The sequence below is a fragment of the Neodiprion virginianus genome, chromosome 6, assembly GCF_021901495.1.
Source record: "Neodiprion virginianus isolate iyNeoVirg1 chromosome 6, iyNeoVirg1.1, whole genome shotgun sequence".
Lineage (NCBI taxonomy): Eukaryota > Metazoa > Arthropoda > Insecta > Hymenoptera > Diprionidae > Neodiprion > Neodiprion virginianus.
The window spans coordinates 30,337,274-30,358,421 of record NC_060882.1 but is presented as its reverse complement, the minus strand read 5'-3'; the positions used below and the strand labels follow the sequence as shown (position 1 = coordinate 30,358,421).

General features: G+C 41.7%; 2 protein-coding genes across 10 annotated transcripts; both read left to right on the top strand.

The window, feature by feature from the left end:
• Positions 1-1,019: 1,019 nt before the first annotated feature.
• Positions 1,020-8,076, top strand: LOC124307219 (cytochrome P450 307a1-like). Its single transcript, XM_046768725.1, has 2 exons — positions 1,020-2,106; positions 5,267-8,076. Exons 1-2 carry the CDS (start codon positions 1,422-1,424, stop codon positions 6,493-6,495), a joined length of 1,914 nt encoding a protein of 637 aa, XP_046624681.1. The 5' UTR covers positions 1,020-1,421; the 3' UTR covers positions 6,496-8,076.
• A 907-nt stretch (positions 8,077-8,983) lies between these two features.
• On the top strand, positions 8,984-14,260 carry LOC124307218 (xaa-Pro aminopeptidase ApepP). Of its 9 annotated transcripts, none has more exons than XR_006908768.1 (8): positions 8,999-9,384; positions 9,507-10,634; positions 11,066-11,392; positions 11,511-11,641; positions 11,706-11,881; positions 12,184-12,358; positions 12,748-12,861; positions 14,153-14,260. XR_006908768.1 is itself a non-coding variant. In XM_046768718.1 (7 exons), the coding sequence occupies exons 2-7, from the start codon at positions 9,353-9,355 to the stop codon at positions 12,304-12,306; spliced, it is 1,917 nt and encodes a 638-aa protein (XP_046624674.1). In that variant the 5' UTR covers positions 9,001-9,199; positions 9,293-9,352; the 3' UTR covers positions 12,307-12,532. The 9 variants fall into 9 exon arrangements, 6 of the variants coding, with proteins under 6 accessions (XP_046624679.1, XP_046624674.1, XP_046624676.1 ...); XR_006908766.1 differs by having other exon boundaries at positions 14,156-14,252; XR_006908767.1 differs by lacking the exon at positions 14,153-14,260 and having other exon boundaries at positions 12,748-12,902.
• The last annotated feature ends 6,888 nt before the right edge of the window (positions 14,261-21,148 follow it).

The following is a 21,148-nucleotide window of genomic DNA, read 5'->3' as shown; positions in this document are numbered from 1 at the left end:
TCCCTCAGCAGCAGAGATATATATATATATACGTTTGAAAACGCGGACATTATTGTTTTCAAGCGGGCATTTGTAATTGGCCGTACCCTATGAGTATTTCCATCATATCAGGTATACACCATAGAGCTGTCCGTATTTTGGTATAATCTCCTTGCAATATACGACGGTATGAGCACGAGCCCTCAACACAGCGATACCGAAATACCGACGTCTTTAAATATCGGAGACGTTTATGTTCCTGATCATTGAATTTAATGGAGCTTTGTTTGCGTGGAATTGCTTGATGAGATATACCCATACGTCAAGGCATACGATTAGTAGTGTAAACACGTATATTAATACTTCTATGTTCAACAGGTATCGGAATTTGAATGCTCGCCGATATTTTTTGTTGTTGTTGAAATTACGGTTTTTACTGACGGAACGATATATCGGTTTTCACCGGTACAACGGTATTCCGATATACCGTGTGCACCGATTAAAAAATTCTTGCAGAAAACCAGTAAAAAAATTTTCGATACTGAACAGCCCTATTATACAGGCGTGTTCCTGGCTTGGGTCGTTGTCTTTCACTGCAAAGAAGAGTACGAAAAATCATAACGATGCTTTTCAGTCTGGCCTGGTTCCAGGCATGGAAAACGTAAAACCACTGTCCCAAGTTCAGAGGTCTCACATCTAGGTATAGATATATGTAGTAGCCAGCCGACATTTGTGGATTCTGCTTCTAATCCAACCATACCGTCTTCGTCCCGATGTATCAATGTTCAGAAATGTGTACGTTGACAATAATATTGTACGTAGCCCGAGGAAAACATTGCTTCAGGTACGTTTTCTTGGACAGCGCTATTAAGCTGCTAACAGTAGACGTAGCGGTCTAAGATTGTTTGTTTATCTTTTCACACGGTGTAACCGTAACTGTAATCATAACTCGGTGAAGAAGGGGAAGGTCAAAATCAGCGCAAAAGACACCTTGAATCCCAACACTGTTTCACACCACAAACGCTGTATACCGACTTTGTAACGTAGTATCACTCGAGTGTTTGGTGCGGTATGGTGGATTGCCGGGTTGTTGGAAGTCAAAAATCTTTTTCGAAGGTCCTGAATATTAGCAAGTTAAGAAGTTGTAAAAACTGTTTGTGGTATGAAAATTCGACTTCCCAGCCGAGGAAAATCAAGGAGAATCCTTTCTTCTCTGGTGGTGGGTGGGCGATTTAGAAAAAATCGTCCGTATCCACGCCTCGAATAGCCGCCTCATCGGGCTCTGAGTTCCTCGTACATACTGATACGTCACTTATACACGCTCGTAAACGGCACCTCTTCGGTTGACGTCGGTGTTTGATAATCCTAGCAGTGGAATTGCAAGCCTCAATGGTTCGGAAAGTGTGCGCGGTTTTCGTCGTTTTCGATAGCTACGATTATATATGTGTACAGTTATAGCCACCAAAGGTGACACAAAACGATCATTGATTCTCCGATTAATTGTCAGACAAAAGGCAGAACCCTGTACTATGGCCCCAGAAATCTTGTGCAAGTGGATGTGGCGCGTGTTGTCCTTTATTTTTACGTTGATTCAAACGGCAATTGCGAGGATTCTACTTGGAATTGAGTGTTACTCAAAATCGGAACAACCGATTGCTCGGCGGGCATCGACATCGCGTGCCGATAACAAACTTTGCCGCAATAGGTGCGTGGGCAACAACAGCAAGGGCAGTGGTCTTAGTGACGGTGAAAATTCTGCCTCAGACTATACCGGCAACGTTCATAAAAATACAGTCGATACTGCACGTGAATCGGTAATTCGGAAACTCAAAACTCGCACGGTGAAGACGGGTTCAAGAAAGCAAAAAACACTCAACGGCCCGTCGGGACTGCCGTTTCTCGGTTGTCTTCACTTGCTGGGAGGACCAGGCGGACCTTTTCAAGCATTCACTGAGATGAGCCGCAAGTACGGCGAAATCTACACCCTCAAGCTGGGATCCTTCAGATGCGTCGTCGTCAGCAGTTACCGCCTCATCAAGGAAGTCTTGGTCACTAGGGGCAAGGATTTCGGTGGTCGGCCAAACTTTCTTCGGTTCCACGAATTATTTGGCGGTGACCGCAATAACTGTGAGCTTTAATCTACATGCAACATCTTTTATGTCGCAGTTAATCAACGCTGTGGTAAACCAAATTCCTATACATAAGTATAACGTAGAAAGAGCAAAGAAGAAATTAAGACCATACGGTTTATTTTTTGCCACCTTGGTGTTAGAAATCCGATCTCTTTATCGCTATGCGGAATTCGAACTCCAATAGAATCAGATCGCTGAATATTATAACACACACCGCGTTTTATAAGGTTAGCATCTCGGGACGTACGTTCTTTATACTTTCAAAAAAATTGTTCAGAGTTTTGATGCTAGGCATCGAGGTATAGAAGCACACGTTAAACGCATTTGTCGCGTGATCTCAATTCGGCCGTCTTTGAATTCTCGTATACGGTTTAAAAATTGTAATTTCTGTGCACGAGCTGCTAAATTATACCTGAGTAGTTCTGTACAAAACCGCACACTTTTGAGCCAAAATCTGTATCGACATTTTCGAATTTCACCAGAGTTCTTGAATATGTTGTTTTTGTCGAAATGGAATTTCCCTAATGTTTTTAGAATTTTAGCGTTAATATTTTCGGATTTATATAGGATTGAAGAATTCGAAGAAACGACAAAACTAATTATATTTAGTGTAGATAATGATGAAACCCTCAACTAAATACACGTCTTGTACGTGAATCTCGCTATATATAGCTTTGAAACGAGCCCTATCAGGACCCAGCCGTACGACGAATAGGTCCGGAGATATAAGCGTTTGAACGTCACCGTGCTCCAAAGGTTTGCCGTTTTTTCAAATCCTTCTACCCCACGTGAGTTAGAAAATATTATTACTAAGATTCTGCGAAAATCTGGAAAAATTTATTTCTACAAAAAAGACGTTTTCACGTATTTTTGTGAAATTTGAAAATCGGTTTGACGGGGAATGATTCATCTACTCCATAGATGTCAGTCACTTAATTTTTGGTACTTCTCTCTAATTTCATTTGTCTGAGAAATATTGACTATCAGACCTATGTAAATGTTTGTAACAATTATGCGATATACTTGCTTGCTATCAACGGAATGCTCAACTAGTCTCTGGTTGCACGCACACGCATATATATATGTATATATATATATATATATATATACATGCTTTTACATTTCACAAGACGCGGGATAGTTTGGCGGACATCGCACGTAAGAGTTCCGCGAATTGCTCGAGCGAAAGCGGAGATGTAGATGTAATTACGTATACGTCAGAAGAGAATCTTAGTGAAGGATAATCAAGGACCTAGACATCACGTCCGTTGCAGCACCTATCGCACTCGTTTATTAGGCTAGGTAAATTTTATTTATAACCATAATAATTTTGTACCCATGCGTCGTACGATGTTACATGCGTAATTCAGAAACCATATCGAATTACAAAATGCGATACGAAGTAAACAAAAAAAAAAAAGATACAGGACAGGTACTTGAAACAACTTAATTATGCTAGTGTCAACTTAGAGAAGAAAACCATATTTAAAGATAGAAAAACAAAAGGCTCTCGCAAACACGTCGCGTGTACCATATTACTTTTGTACTCGTTTATTGCGAATCTTCTTACGTATTATATTTTTCTGTTACTTATCTTCTAATATTCTTCGGTAACAATTCCGTTGGACGACCTACGACGTTAAGAGCAATATTGCGAATGAAATTTCAAACTTAGTCGACGACCAAACAGATTTGGCATATTTGTCATCATTCCAAAGGGACGATTGGTGTGGCGCGATTTTTACAACTTCATCAACAACGATTCATTCGCTGATGCTAAAATTTTGCTATCGGTATTTGCATTATAAATTATACCTGCTATAAAATATTTCAACGTTTCACATAAGCAAGTCAAGCAAGTTCTCCCTTTTCCAAATAACGAATATGCTTCTGAGCTTCTGGAGTCAAATGGAAAATGCTCGCGTTGCAGTTAAGCGACATGGCGTTGTGCGTGAGTCATTGACTCGGCATAGCCATGACAGCATATTTCGAATCGTTGTCAATGTTATTCATTGTACGCGACTGCGATATTTACGAATGTCTTTATAGTTCTGGTCAGTTCACCGCGCCTTTTATAACATCAAGCAGCCTAGACATCCATTTTTCGGTTTTTTGTACAAATTTTTTCAACTAATTAGCATCCATACAATCCTTTGTCAGTATAGTTGATTTCTACTCGCGTATGTTACAATAAATTTAGAATTGAATTCTCTGCTAAAAAATGGAAAGAATACTGTGCAAATCTCTATGTCATATTTTGAGCTTGTATCGTTGATGAATCATTTTTCACGCAAAATGATACCGGTATAAAAAAGTTGCCAAGTACATAATAGTATACAAGAGCTTGACAGTATTATCGACTTCATTTTTGATATTTAAAGCACAATCTATTGCATTTTAAAAATGAATTGGAGGCAACAAATCTGTGATTTATATAAAAAGACGCTTATTGGTAGCATAGAGATAACCGACCAACGAACTTTCCAGTGGATGATCTTTGTTTTAATCGATAGTTTCATTATTTCTCAAGTAAGACAACCTAATAGTTTATGTTTATGTTCGCAAGGACAGACTTATAGAGAATGTTTTCAACTGGGACATCACAGGTGTATGCCATTCATAGAAAAAAAACGAAGCGATATTACGTATCTTATCAAGATCTATAAAAAGTTGTTTATGTAAATTTCCATATCTCAAACTCCTATCGAGATATTTGAAAAAACGGAACGTAAAATTTGATTGTTTATCTCATTCACTTGGACGAGGTCCGACTTGAAAACATAAAAAAACCAAGAGATTCTCTTACTTAAGACATAAATTATGGATCAAAACCAAAATTAATCCCCAAGTACTCTCGTTTGTCGGCCAATTAAGTCAGAAATATCGGGATTATATGGTCAATGTAATTTTTCCGTGTATTTTAAATATTATAACATCTGCTTCGTTTAAAAAACGCCTGGCCTGTTAAAATTCTTCAATACTCCCCTCAGCCCATTACAAATTTGTGCGTACATGTAAATTTTTTTGGGAACGATCGGTTTTGCCCCGCTCTCCAGGTTTTTTCTTTGAGCACTTTCGTTTTTTCTAATCTTGCCCCGCGTTTCCCTACACTTTGTCACCTTATCACCCATTAGCGTGATCTCTTTTCATTTCAGCGCTCGCATTGTGCGACTGGTCAGAGTTACAAAAAACCCGTCGCGCATTGGCCCGCAGTTACTGTTCGCCTCGTAGCGGAAGTGCGCAACAAGGTGATATAGACCGAGTAGCATCGATAGAGACTAATCGTTTGATCGACGTCCTCGGTGCCGATGAGGCTATATCGGTGCGGCGGGGCGAGGAGCCACTAAAGCCGCTGCTGCTGGCCGCTGTCGCCAACATGTTTACGAGGTACATGTGCTCCTCTTGGTTCAACTACGCGGATCCGGAATTCCGGAGAACGGTGCGAATATTCGATGAAATATTCTGGGAAATTAACCAAGGTCACGCGATCGACTTTCTCCCGTGGTTGAGCCCTTTTTACGAAAATCACATGAACCGCTTGAGGACTTGGGCAACGGATATCCGCTCTTTCATCCTCGAGAAGATCGTAAACGTGCGCCGTTCGAGGCTGGATCCGAAGAACGAGGTCCCCCGGGATTTCACCGACGAGCTACTCCTCCACCTCGACTCTCCGGACACGAGCCTGTCCTGGGACCACGTAATCTTCGAGCTCGAGGACTTCCTGGGCGGGCATTCGGCCATAGGCAATCTGGTCATGCTGGTTCTGGCTCACGTCGTCAGACATCCCGAGGTCCAGGCAAGGATTCAAGCGGAATGCGACGCCGCTCGACAACGACGAAATCACCGGCTTGCGGATCTTGCCGACAAGCCCCAGATGCCCTACACGGAGGCCGTTATGTGGGAGACTTTGAGGATCTCGAGCTCCCCGATAGTTCCTCACGTCGCTACGCGGGACACGGAGGTCGACGGGTATGCGATCAGCAAGGACACCGTTGTTTTCCTCAACAATTACGAGCTTAACTTCGGAGAGGCGTACTGGGGCTTAGGGGCGGAAAATTTTAACCCTGAACGTTTCTTGGCCCAGTCGAAGGATCCGGAAAGAGGTTCATGGAGGTTAATCAAACCCGCTCACTTCCTCCCATTTTCTACTGGCCAGAGGACTTGCGTAGGGCAGCGACTTGTTCAAACGTTTACGTTCGCTACTGTGGCCGCGATTTTTTCCAACTACAACGTCGCAGCCGCCGAAGGGGTCACTTCCGAAAATTTAAAAGCTCACCTCACACCAGGGTGCGTCGCTCTGCCGCCAGATACATTTCACCTTGTTCTGACTTCCCGCGATGAGCAGAAAACCCTCCAAGTTTCCGATGAAACATGTCATATCTAGAGAATTGAATTTTTATTAATCATGCCAGGCACATATCAACGATCCCAATTTTTTGAATATTGCGCGATAGTTAATACCGCGCTGCGGCTTGCTATTCATATAGCAAAAAAGGGAAAAATGTCCGGAAAGTATCGTGTTCCGTGTTATGATTCCCCAAAGAAACGACACATCTTTGCGACGTCTTCCGGAAATAGGAACTTTTTTTCGACCTCATGAAACTATTCGTAAGACCATCTGGAGACGTCCTCTGAATATTAATTCTCGTTTTTCGCCATGTGCCAATAGGTATAATATCATGTGCCACTACGAATATTCTAAAACACATGGGTATACAACACATGTGATATAAAATTTGAAGAAGATGAAAAAAACACAAATAAATGTAGGTAGAAAATGCGCTTTCAGCCATTTAGCAATCGTAATATGTAGTATAACGAGCACGCTTGGTATACATATACTTTAGTAAAAGCTGTATGTGTACGTACGTATGTATGTACATACCATGATGGTTCAAATGATTAGAGCGAACATCGCTTTAATTAGAAGCATGATGTATGTTCTATGTTTCGAACGCAGCCAGGTATGTTTTGGCAAACCGTACAGTTCGACTGAATTTTCATTTATGTTTTGTTAAAACTGTAATCGTGAGTACAACATACATATTGGATGTGTTCGGTAAAATTAAATATTCCTATATTCATATGATAACTGTTAATACCTCGTAGTTAGGACATTTTATGTTTATATACAGATTTTGTAAGTACAGATACGCGACGTATATTGTAATGTACTACTATTTATGCTAAAACCAATTTCTAATCTTTTATTGAGTTTTACTACGAAATGATAGGCGCCAAGTAGGTTTTAAAAATTTTGTAGGTAAATTTTTTTTCTACATCTTTCGCCTTTCAGTCGCAGACCGAAGATTTTATCGCGATAAGCTTGTAAGAAATTCGTAAGCAGTTTAGTCGGAGGATGTTGTAGTGTATCTCGAAACGTCAAACAATCCGACGACTAATTATGACATTTCCAATTTGCGTGATATCTGATAATCTATATCCATGAGCAATTTTTCGTAATCTGCAAACTACGCCTAATAAATCTTTCTTCGGAACGCCGATTAAACTAATCCGCAGCGTTTATTCACTCTGTGGTTAATTGTTTCTCTTTACATAGAAAACGTCATTATCGATGATGCGTTAATCTGCTAAGATTGTCTTATGTCACATGATACAGTTACAGTCGAATAAGTACTTTTTTTTTTTGTAAATAAACATTTACCGTTCATACTTTTGTAAAATTAACCCAATCGGAATAGCTACACTATAAATTTCATCTTTCTTAGAATTCGAATAAAAAGAAATCCAAAATTTTATAGCTAGATTTCGCAGAACGTTCGCGGCAAATATTCATACTCTTCAGTAGAACCTCGATTATCCGAACCAATTGGGACCGAGACTAGTTCGGATAATCGAAACGTGGGTTTTTTGAGACGAGATCATGAACAACACGTTTTTACATAAAAACAGTACATACATATGTATTAAAATTTGACATACGTATTAACGTTGAAATATATATATATATGTCGGAGAAGAATAAAGAGGATGCATCATCAAGTGAATTGGAAACTTGAACTTTGAATGAGTCCGCCGTATCAAGCGTCAAGCGTGGGATTGAAACTGAAATTTAAGTTTTCTGTTCAATATAAATGATTAAAGTAAGATTGAATTCATTTAAAACGAACTTTTACTGCTGGAGAATTGAATTTCTTGCAGATCACTTCACATGGGGACATGTGATTTGTCAGGATGGCCATGTCGGAGAAGAATAAAGAGGATGCATCATCAAGTGAATTGGAAACTTGAACTTTGAATGAGTCCGCCGTATCAAGCGTCAAGCGTTATTCAACATGCTTTGAATATAGAACAAACAAATGAATTGTTTATAACAACGCTTGGATGAAATCGACAGTCACGGAAAAGCAAGCGAATTGACCGGACGTGTTGAGATCATCGCGCTTTCTATAATGAACAATCCACAAATTGGAAATCCTACATCCTCTTCGCCTTTCCGAGGCTTCACCCCGACATATATATTTTAAACACCTGTAAAGTCGAATGTCTTTTTTTATATTTTTTTTTATAAAATCGTCAATTTTATATAGACGAACGGCTGTAACCCGTTTTTGCATGTCCGCGATTCTCGCAAAGATACATTGTTGCTGACGGCGATGGCAGCGAGCAACAATGTATCTTTCGCGCCAACGTTCGGACAATTGAGCGTTCGGATAAACTAACAATAAGTCATCGTTCGGATAATTGACGGTTCGGATGATCGAGGTTCGGATAATCGAGATTCTACTGTATATTACTGCATGATAATAGAAAAATTTCAGCTGATTCCTATCATAATGTCGGCACAGCAGTCGTGATTGGAATTTTATAGAATCATTGCCACCTCGTTGACTGAAGGAAGTAGTAACTATCGGTAGGTAAAGTTGTTGCGTAGCCTGTACGCAGCCGTCGGTGACGTGCACACATGAACACAGGACTGCCCTAAGAAGTCACACATAAGCCCATATAAGCTTGCAAGTCAACGCCGGGGCGAACCTTGGCGGTAAAAATCTTGTCAGCCATTGTCAGGCGTCACGTCAATATTATCTGCGTGACAACAGACAGGGCGATTGCAACAACGGTCAACGGTAATGTTTGGACGATAAATAGGATTAACGTTACATTATGATTGATAAGATATCGTGTTAAAACCTGTTCAACCGTATGGACTCGACCCGCAGGTGCAGCAACCTGCAACTTAACCGTTAGCATACTGAATATTGGATTATCTAACCTCAAAAATGACCGGGTACGAAGAGGATCGTGACGAAAAGTATTCGAGCTCGATCTCATTTTACTTTTTCTCACCGTTTATTTTCAAATTTTCGTTATTTATGTTATATTAAATACTGCAAGACTAAGAATCGTTACTAACGTGTTAAATACAATTTGCAGAGACGAAAAAATGACAACCAGGAATGGGGCAACCAAGCTGAGAAAGTTAAGAGACCTGCTGAGGACAGCAACTGTAGGTACAGACAAGAAAGGGATTGATGCCTATATAGTTGGATCGGAAGATTCTCATCAGTCCGAGTACCTGGCACCAAAAGATCAGCGCAGATCATTTATCTCTGGATTTAGTGGTTCGGCTGGAATGGCAATTATAACTCAAGATCAAGCTCTGCTGTGGACAGATGGGCGATATTTTGCGCAGGCTACAAAAGAATTGGATCCACCTGAAGCATGGACGCTGATGAAGGAGGGAGTCGCCGGCACTCCTACACAGGGCTCTTGGCTTGCTTCAAATTTATCCGCTAACTCAAATGTCGCTGTTGATCCAAATTTGATAAGTAATATGGCGTGGTCAGCCATAAATGCCAGCCTTGTCGCAGCTGGACATAGTTTCCTCGCACTGGAAAAAAATTTTGTAGATTTGGTTTGGGGACCAGACAAACCAGGCATGCCATCCAATAAAATAGTAGCTCAGCCCTTGAAATATACCGGAAAAACAGCAGGAGAAAAAGTAGGGCTTTGCCGCAAAGCTATGAGAGAGGAAAGTGTAACTACACTGGTTGTAACGGCTCTTGATGAAGTCGCGTATCTTCTTAATTGGAGGGGAAGCGACATTCACTACAATCCTGTATTTTTTGCTTACGTAGTTGTTACACTGGATGAACTGCACATTTTTGTTGATGAGTTGAAGCTTACGCAGGAAGCAAGGCAACAGCTTAAAGATGAGGGTGTGGACCCACAATATCATCCATATGACACAATTGGCACGTATTTGAAAGAAAGAAGTACTGCTAGTGACGAAAAGACTTGGATCAGTAACAGCTCCAGCTATGCGCTGCACAGCAATTGTGGCTCAGGAGAGATGCATAATAAACTGCATACCAACATCACGCCTATTTGTATAATGAAAGCCATTAAGAACCCTACAGAAATAGAAGGAATGAAGAAAGCTCATCTTAAAGATGGTGTTGCTCTTGTAAAATACTTTGCCTGGCTGGAAGAAATGGTTAAGAGTGGTGAATCACCAGTTACTGAACTTTCTGGTGCTGCTCAACTAGAAAAGTTCAGAGCGTAAGTATTAGTATACGTTTAATGAAATTTATTGCTGCATGATCTTGTAAAGTGTCGTTTATATCCGGATTGTTGGCAAAATTACAACATCCATTGTGGAACACGTGCTTGGAAAGTTTGATTTTTAAAGTCTGTAGATCGTATGTTAAGTACCGAAAAACAAGATTCATGCATGCGCACTTTCATACAACTTAATTTTACACACTGTTCCCCTTGGTGCATTTCCAATCAAACTTTGCGCGCCGATATCTTGTTGTGATATATGCAGATCGACGATTATCTAACTTGTGTGATTACAACATTCGCGTTTTGCTCATGCTACAAGCTACACTTGTTCGGATCTCGCCTATTTTCTGCGCTTGTCACACAATAAACTTTTATTGTCCACATATTTCCAACCATACTGATCACTAGAAATTTTACCAAAATAGGGAACAAGCAGATTTCATTGGACCGAGCTTTTCCACTATTTCGGCAGTTGGACCACACGGTGCTATTATCCATTACGCACCTAGTCCTGAAACGGACACTCCTATCAATGACCGGGAGTTTTATCTTTGTGATTCCGGTGGCCAATACCGCGATGGGACTACCGATGTTACTCGAACCGTGCATTTTGGATCGCCTACCGCTTTTGAGCGAGAATGTTTTACACGCGTTTTCAAGGGACAGTGTGCTCTGGCAAGTGCTATTTTTCCTACAATGATCAAGGGCAACTATCTGGATATTTTGGCACGCAAAAGCCTGTGGGAAGTTGGGTAAGGTACCTCTTCTTCCAGCTAAGCAGAAAAGTAGAAAAATCTGCGCAAAAGTGATCCATATTGAATTCTTGATTCTGTTAGGTTGACAAGATTTAATATATGGTTATGAAAACAGGCTAGACTATTTGCATGGCACTGCACATGGAGTTGGTGCATATTTGAACGTTCACGAGGGACCAATGGGTATTTCATGGCGTCCGCATCCCGATGACCCTGGTTTACAGGTCGGGATGTTTCTCTCCAACGGTAAGAGGTGTAAAATCAATTCATGAAGAAGATCAAGTAATATGCGCGACTTGAAATCATTTAGAACCAGGATACTACGAGGATGAAAAGTTTGGCATCCGCCTGGAGGATATAGAAGTCATTGTGGAAACAGCTACCCCATACAATTTTAAATCTCGAGGCTTCCTCACCTTTGAGTGTGTCACCTTGGTCCCTATACAGAGCAATTTACTAGATACATCTCTTCTCACTGATCAGGAGGTATGTATTTGGGCTATATTGTCCAGTGATACTGAAGCTAGTCGATCATCATCAATTCACAAAAACTTTTTGCATGAAGCGATTCTCGTTGAGAAAACACCTGATTGAACCGTGTTTTAACAATTCTGATGCTTGTCCGCTGAATTGAGTAACGTTGCGATGAAAACATATATATCGTCACATAGCTTCAGCGTCGTTATCTTCCAGTATTCTCATCGGTTTTTTTAATATTCGAAAATTTCTCATACCGTTTAGAGAGGAGAGGGGCACAGAACTTACTTCTGCAATTATTATTCTTATAGATTGCCTACTTAAATTGTTATCACGCTGAGTGTCTGAAAAAAGTGGGTCCTCTGTTGCAAGGAGAAGCCAACCGGCAAGCCCTGTCTTGGCTACGACGTGCAACGGTACCGATAACCAGATAACAATTGTTTCGTAAAAACGACAATTCTTACAATGTCGGCATAAGAATGACATGTAAATACCAATTACTTTTGAGCATTGTATTATATTCCATTATCAGATGTTCAAAACTTATTTCCAATCTTACTTTACAATGTTGAAAAATACCCAGTCAATTTTGAATAATTGAGCACTAGATATACTATCAAGCTTACCAAATCCATCAATACAAGCCAAATTCAAAAGAGATGTTATCATTGGAGCATATTGCACATTCATATTCGTCCGATAATGATGCTTTTTTCCTCCCAATATAATTTCAGTGGAAAGATTAATGGATATTGATTATGAATCCGAATCATCCAGGACTACATCTCCATGTATTAATCTGTCCACTAGAGAACTTTCCTTTCATCCTCAGGATTGATGGTATGATAATAACCTCCTTTTTTTTTTTCCTTCAGGCTATATTTTTTCTCTGAGACAAGTGCCTATGAATCCGACAATCTGTGGCAAATTTGTGTGATCGACTTTGATGAGAGTTTCCAAATTCCTTGATTTAAACACAAATGAATCAAGTAAGAGACTGCTGATTATGATTATTCAAAAGTATAAATAGGAATTTTATCATTTTTTGCTATGATTATATCGTAAAATTAAAATTGGAAAGAATACGAAATTAATTTTTTCACGGATATTCGGTAAATAGTGAATGATTTTTTTTTTTTTTTTTTAATCGCCCCTTTGAATTGTTTGCGTTTGCGTGGATAAATAAAGGCCACAGGTTCGGCTACCGGATCGGCGGGTAGTTATTTGATAGTTATTCGCTCTCCCGTGTCTTAAGCCACAGATGCTACCGGATTGGTCAATTTCAAACAACCGTATTGAAAAAAATTATTAAATTAAAATTTCAGAGAAAATGTTAAAAACCAAGTTCATAAGCAATATTTACATCTCATTGATTTAATGCGAAGCATAAAAGCGATTTACGAATCATCTGAACGTATCTGTAATATTTGTCTTGAAATCGTCCATGCGATTGGGTGATGTTACGGATGTTACGTATGGTTCGTACTTGGAGCATATACACATCATTCACATGTAACTACATTGAATAGAGGATTGTTCTGTCCAGTGTGGCAGTTCAGTGAGCGTGGCGCGATATGAAACAGTGGAATCGCCACGCCATCTTATAAGGACAACGACACCTGTCATGTCATTTTCTTAACTAGTCAAGTGTTGTTCCATGGGAACGTGACCAATCGCGGTTGGCGCGCTGTTATTAATGAAATTGAATTGATTTGTTATGAAATCTTGTGTGACTTTCACAAATAGTTTTCATTTTTAAATCGCCCGCGCATAAAGTAGATCGTCGCCCTATAAGATGGCTGCCATGCGCTCAGTCAACTTGAGCCGAGCTGCTAGCAGCAAAGCCTAGGCGATCGTCTATCCAGTGTGGTTACCTATCAGTGATGCACATAGCTATGCTGCCACCGAGGGTACCAATCGGGAGAGAGAAGGGCTTGGGGCGAGCGCCGTCGCGGTGGAAACATCAACTTTTTACCCAAACTCTAGCTTGAACAATTTTTTCGTGGAGTCGAAAATAAGCGATCGGTTGAAACGACAAGAGTCGAGTTGGGTTACTTCGGCACTGCCAACGGGATTGAACTTCGCTCTATTGTCGCCAGGGCCGTAGGTCCGGTGCAAACAGTAAGCAAACAGTCGAGGAAACCCGACTCTCAACTCGATTTGTACCCTCGGTGGAAACATAAGTATAGTCATGAAGGAAGCATTGCATACCGCTTCGCATAAGTGTAAACGGCTTCGAGAAGGAAAGAAGTAATAAAATTACGTCCCTCCTTTGTCTAGCAGACTGTGATTGGTCAACTCTCGCCAGGCACTCCGCGCACTCGCGCTCGTAGCACAGGACGTCGGTACCTGAACTTGGCTGCGTCTTGTATTCTTCATTGAACGCTTGTACGTATGTATGCCTTGCCTTTTAAAAGATTATGCTCCGCATTTACCGTGGTGTGAGTTTTTCAATTTAAAAAAAAAATTAAACCATCATATTGCCAGTCCCTGAATAATAGATACACGTAACAACTGATACTGCCATTGTATCAATGATTCTGTTCGACGTAATCGCTTGCTTGTCAACAGTCCATCAAGCCGCGAAAGTTCACGGACAATGCAGGTTTAACAAATCCATAACCTCCACACCTTATTATTCGGATTATGTCGACTTACAATTAGTGCCCGGGGCATTCAATTACGATAGGTATGCTACTGCCGTAGAAGGAGAAGGCATGTAGTCCTTCTACATTCGTCTCACTTATCTACTTGAGGACGTTTCTTCACTGTCGATGCTATGCGTGATCTAAGGTCCGTATCAACCAATACAATAATATAAATACGGCCTTACTCCATCCATTTTGGAGGGTGTCCGGACTCCTCTACCATGTTATACACGTTCTCTGCTCCAAACCAGTTGATGGCGCCATCCTAAACAGTGGTTGTAAACCGTGAACTAATCATGTGTCAACAGGTTGCGTATTGTGAAACGTACTGCAAGATGAATCCATCACGTTTGTATTTTAGTAACGTATAAATTGTGAGTTTGATTAGAAAGAAAATTAATATGCTGAAAGAGGGATCACAGGCTCCATCGAAATGACCCAAATACCCACGAATCTATTAGAATTATATTAATTTGGAGGTGTGAGTTGAAAGTGCGTACGCAATTAGCGCCAGCCGCAATTGATAAATCCTATGAGACCCGTTAAAGCCAAATCCTAATACAATTTGCCGCCGTTCAACATACTTACAATTAGAATAACCCCGTCATCATCGGTTAAGTGGAACACGGTTGCGCTCTTTTATTACTATCAACCTACTAATCTCTGCAATCAGAGTTGTTTGGGGTTCTATTAATAATCAATAGATGGAATAAGAGTGAATATATTCCGAGCCCATTGTGATTTTGTCAATACATTGTGGGAATTGGCAATGGCAGCCTCACTTCCGGGTCGCGTCGATTGAATAATTTTTATACGTAAACATTTCGTGTATGTTCCAAAAGCAAGCTGAATATCCTATACTCATTATGGGAATATAAGGTTGGTTGCATGTCCACTGTAGCCTTTTTTTTTACAATTACATCGTCATGCAGTAACTAAAATAATCGATACCGTTCAAATTTTCATTTAAATTTCAACATTTTTTATACAACATATAGATATATTATTTCTTAAACGGGAAGTATAGAACGATTCGAGTGTGAATGACAACTAAGTCACAATCATGCGTAAGTAATCGATTGATTACTGTAATACGTGTATTTTATCATATAATTGTAAAATGCTTGTACGTCGAATCCGGCCGGGTGAACAAATCGATTGAACGAAAATCGACTACTTATTTGGAGGTGTATGATGTCGTATGTGTCGCACGAGTACCCTGAGTTCTTAGTCCCGCCCATTTGCCCTGTGCAAAACCCGAGGAAACCTATCATAATCAAAAGCAATACTTCTAGATTTTGCGTGTCCGACACACACCAGAATCGCACAGCTGCTTACTCGCACCATCTGTCGCATCTGTGTGCTGTATGTACAACTCACACTAATACGGATCGTCGTTTACACATACAGTGCGCATGCCGATGTACATTTTCAAACAACGGAGTGGGAGCTTCAATGACGCGGCGCATGCGCGCACTGAACTGCGTTTCATGAATGAACGAAACGAACGATCAACGGGCCGATCGACAGAACCAGCTAAGGAAGGACCGATGAAGCGAGAAAACGCTCGCATCTACGAACCGGCGGATCTGCCCACGCGGAAACTGCATTGCGTGACCCAAGGTGTTCCCCGCCTTATTAGGGAGGTTCACCACTTTTTACAAAGATCTTAAACCGCGTACTGGCTTCAGCCGGTTTGCACTCACAAACGGTTTGCCCGCACATCGTTCGTGCGTATCAACTTTGTTCGTTCTTGAAATTTCGTGTTTGCGCGCGAATAATTGTGTTCGGGCCATTTGTGGTAACCATAGTGAGCCATTCAAAATCAGGATGTCGTTAAAGACACGTCCTAACTGAGCGATGTTCCGCGCGAAAATCCGCTTTGCTACGGAATTATTCGTAAATTTTTATATGGCTTGGGAGAAAACGAATGTCAAAGGTAAACTGTGATGAATCGAGCCATGGAGAGCAATCACGAGATAAATCAGGTTTGTAAAGTCCAAATTGCTCGTGAAAAATGGAAGATTTCACTAAAAAAATTTTTTGGAATATATTTCGACTACATTGATTACGAATACAGCGCCGTACCTAGGGGTAGGCGAGCGTGGCGCTTGTCCAGAGCGCCCTTCTGCAAGGGGCGCCGTTCCACGGGAAGCTAGAGAAAAAAAAATCTGTGAGGTCAACCCCGATGCTTCGGGCGTCTAAAAATCTATCTCTCCTTTTTGCACAATATAGATAAGAGTCGGAGTAGCTAACATGTAATCGTGCACCCGGTACTCACACTCGAGTGCAAAGACCCAATGCGATTCCACGCTAACAAATTTCACCGTGTGGCGCCATTACTGTCAGTTCAATCTTTCTACCGTCTCTGCCAATAAAAAATCAATAGTGGTACTTGTATTGTGTTACAAGTGCGGAAAGTGGGCTATTTCCAACGATTGTAAGGTTAGCAGCGTGAGCCGAAAAGGCGAGTGCGTAATGACACGAGTCAGAGTTCGCCCATTCGCACGTGTGACGACGCGTTATTTTTTCCAATACCTGTCAACGAAAGTTGAATGCCAGCGCATAAAATTATGGCCAGGTAACTTACGCTCATTTGTATAAGGGTGTAAAATTGAACTGTTTAAAAGTGCTCATGCGCCAAAGAAGGCCTTGATGTGTAAAAGCCAACGTCGTTTTACCGCACTCTTCGGAAATGGGGCACAATTTACGCACGCTCCACAGGTTTCGAAAATTGAACCTACCGCGCAGGCGCCGGAAAAAAGTATCTTTGCAACCGTGGTGAACGAAATGAGAGTAATTTCGTGCTAGATAAATTTTTTATTTATATCAATGATTGTTCACATTGTGTTAGGGTAATTTCGGTTGTTTTTCTTGTATTTCGATTCGCGTAATCTGAATGTCAGAGTTATATTGTCCGCGAATGGCCTCCTTCTACGTGATAAATAGTTTAATCGTTTATACCGCTTTGGTGGCTAAACTGTTAGTGGTATCGAAAAGAATGACAAAATAACAATTTTTAGCCTTGATTTATGATAGTAATTATTTCATACAGTTGTCTCCAATGTTCAATATACGTAGTTACCAATACCAATGATTGTAAAACATTCAATGACAGACAGAGTGACGAACTAAAAAGGATACAGGGTTGTATATCTCGATCTCAAATATTTTCGTAACTATTGAGGGTGAAAAAAAGCATACAACGACAAAACCAGTTTCGTGTAAAATTTCAAGACGAACAATTGTTTTCTTAAAATTTTTTCTGTAGCACTTGCGTATTCGCTGCTATAGTGAGATAAACGATGTAATTGTTTCCGACAAAAAACCGGGCCATTTCAGGAACAACTATGTTCTAGGCATAGGTTTCTCTTAACAATAAGTATTGTAAAAAAAAAAAAATCAAATCTATAGATTGAACCTCATTCCGTATATATGAGTGTATTTAACGCATGGAAATTTTTTTATCGGGATATTTAGAGTTGGGGGCGTTGGTCCTCTAACCAGTCCCAGGCGCCATAATCCGTAACAGGTATATGTACTGCGGTGCGCAGCGCGCGACTATACCAAGGAAGACCGCAAGAGCGCCGGAGAGCAGTCTTTTATACCCCATGCAGGTAAAGGTGATGAAGCTCATTAAACTCCGTATAATAATCAGACGGTAGGAAGGCATTGGTCACCGTCACTCGAAATTTAAGTGAAATTTAAATTCAAATGAGAGCTGATAAATATGGGCTTCCAAGCTGTACGACATCTAGTATCTCTCGGAGCCCGCTTATCCCCACTTATTGTTAGTAATCTACACACTGCGCATAGGTAGAGATGGAAGCTATACGGTGTACGAGTATATCTATCTATCCTTTAAATTTTTCTTCCCACAGCTTTTATCAATTCGCTATCTGTGTTCAATCTACTCTCGCAACGTCCACGATTGATAAGCATCCCTCAGACTTGGGAGTAAATTCGTCACGCACTGCGTAACCTCGGTTCGCTTAACGCACTGCTGCGAACAGCCGGTGGATCATTCTAGAATTTAGAGTCTCAAAGGGTATGCCAGAATCTCACGGGGGTGAGGTAGGGTAGGATAGGGTACGGTAGGGCAGGGTAGTGTAGGATAGGGTAGGGTAGGGTAGGGTAGAGCAGGAGCGTGGCAGTTTGGGGTTGTTAGCAGCAGGCTGCGTCGTTGCTTCTTCCGTCGGTCAAGGGCATTGGCGTCGCGTGACGTCACCCGACGCCGCAGTGACGCAACAGTCACCAGGGGCAACCCGCGGCCCTGGGCATCGTCGCCTGGCAACAACCCCCTCCGGCAAGCAACCCCTTACCGTCACCCTCGCCATATCCCCACCCCCCGATGAACACCGTCGTCGATTTGCTATCACGGGTACTTGTGTGTCGTTCAGGTGTATGTGCCGCATCTACATGCGCAACCTAGGCATATGTGTATACGAAAAGACACTCGCGTATCCTACTCGCACCGTATCACCGCACACGGGCACGTATACTTGAGCATACCAGAATATATACCACCACGGACACGTGCCAGTTCTGAATGAATCTCTTTCCCCGCAACCCCCTGCCCGCTCTTATGACCCTAGGTCGGACGGGCACGGCGTTGGGCCGCAAATTCGTCGTGCTTCATATCGCGGTGCTAATGCCAAAAGGGCGTGTAATTTTTTTTTTTCGTTGTCAAAGGTACCGTAGACTTATTTTCAACATAAATATCGAACAAATAAAAAAACATACTCGCCTTTTTGGCTTTGAAAATTTGTTTTCAATATTTAGCTTTAAAATCAAGTCTACGAAACGATTGGCAATGAAGAAAAAAACTTATACGCCCTTTGTGCTATAGATAACTCTGTAAAACCAGAAGGACGTATAAAAGTATATAAGCCCTTTTGAAATTAGCATCGCTATATCCCATCACTCACATATACATACATACTCGCTAGTTAAATTTAATCTTATCCATGTATTATATTAATTCATTTTACGGGTGAGTGTTCAATTTTCAAGAAATCGAATTTTCAACCCCGAAATAAGGGCGAGTGTTGAAGTTCTAAATTTCAAAAGATCCTTTCTTTCTACTTAACATCATTGACTCGACTGTGTAACGTCTTCCGGAACGGACGAAAAATACGAACCGAGTGTGAACAGGTAACACGATGTGTGCCCAATAGTCAGTTCGAGCAAGGGTTGCATTCGTCATACGGTAATTCGTTAAAATGCCGAATTCAATGGCAGCGTAACATGATTACGAACGCACGGCCGGTCACTTTCAACAACCCCCAACTACCGACCAGCTGGGTAGGAACACAACGATTGTGACGAAGCAACAGGTTTAACCGAGCTGCCGGGGTGTGGCAGTGGGTTTCGAATCTCGTGTTCCGAGATTCTACAGGCATACATACCTATATACGCATACTCGCCTACATATACATCTGTACAGAACAATCTTCTCTCTAATTGTAAGGTCAAAGCGGCCCTTCGACTCGCTGCAGCACCATCTTCGTCTCTAATGATCCCTACGCAACTGGTCCCCGTGCCAATGACATAAATGTTACTGAATTGGTACAATTCGCCGAAATTCGATCAAACCTGGATTCGTTAATAGCCAAAAATGGCACGAGCCGTCGCGTTGCGTTGCATGCATCATCGGTACGCATTATACGGATGAGCGGCGCATGCTGAAATCGTAGGTATACTTACTGTTGTACCGTCGCAAGTCCGATGGCCCGTACAGCACACGTCGCCTTAGCCTTTGGGCGAGAGCCGGTGAGCGCAAGTGAGAGGCGCACGCCTCGCATCGTGGCGGAGGAAGCTGACGGCCGGACAGTCAGGGATACGGCGGGGGGGGGGGGGGGGGGGGGGTCGAGTGGGCGTGGGAGGGATAGAAGGAGAAGGGATCGCGCCGCGGGACCGCGAACTCTGGAGGAGGTCTCATCCCAGTCCTGGGCCTATTTATAGACGTGTTCTCACAGCCTTCTCGTACACTTCTTGCATCTTGTCTTATAGGTGGAACGCACAGAGTCCTACACCTACCTATACCTACCTATATGTGGTTATGTATGTATATACGTACGTGGTCCATGTATTATCACACAAGTTCCATCCCGCATCATCTTGCAGCGCTTTGGACCCTACAGTAGAGTCATTCCAGATTCAACTGCTGCGACCTCAGTTTCGTCCGCGTTCTACTATTCGTACAAGGATATACCTTTATCCGGACGCGCGGACGGCGACGACAGCGCTTTTATCCTGTAACGCATATATTTATTTCCATTGCATGCATGTACCATTTAGGTATACCTATATTATTTACTTACCTCTCACGCGCGTACGATTCTGTGTGGGTATTATTCGTTCCGAGGTGGCGGCAAACGTGGTTATTGGGAATTTAGAATTAGGAAAATGCGAAACTTTTCTTGTAATATTAAATTACAGGGCCAAAGTGCTTTTACCAAGAGCGCTCATAAACGGGTCCCTGTCGGTCAAGGGTCAGATACAATAAGCGAGCGAGCAGTAATCTATGACTAGTGTGAGATAGAGGGATTGATGTGAAATTCAGGTAAAATTCAAGTGTTCCCATTCGCACTCGTGGTTTCCCCATGGTCAGTAAGGAATGGCCGGC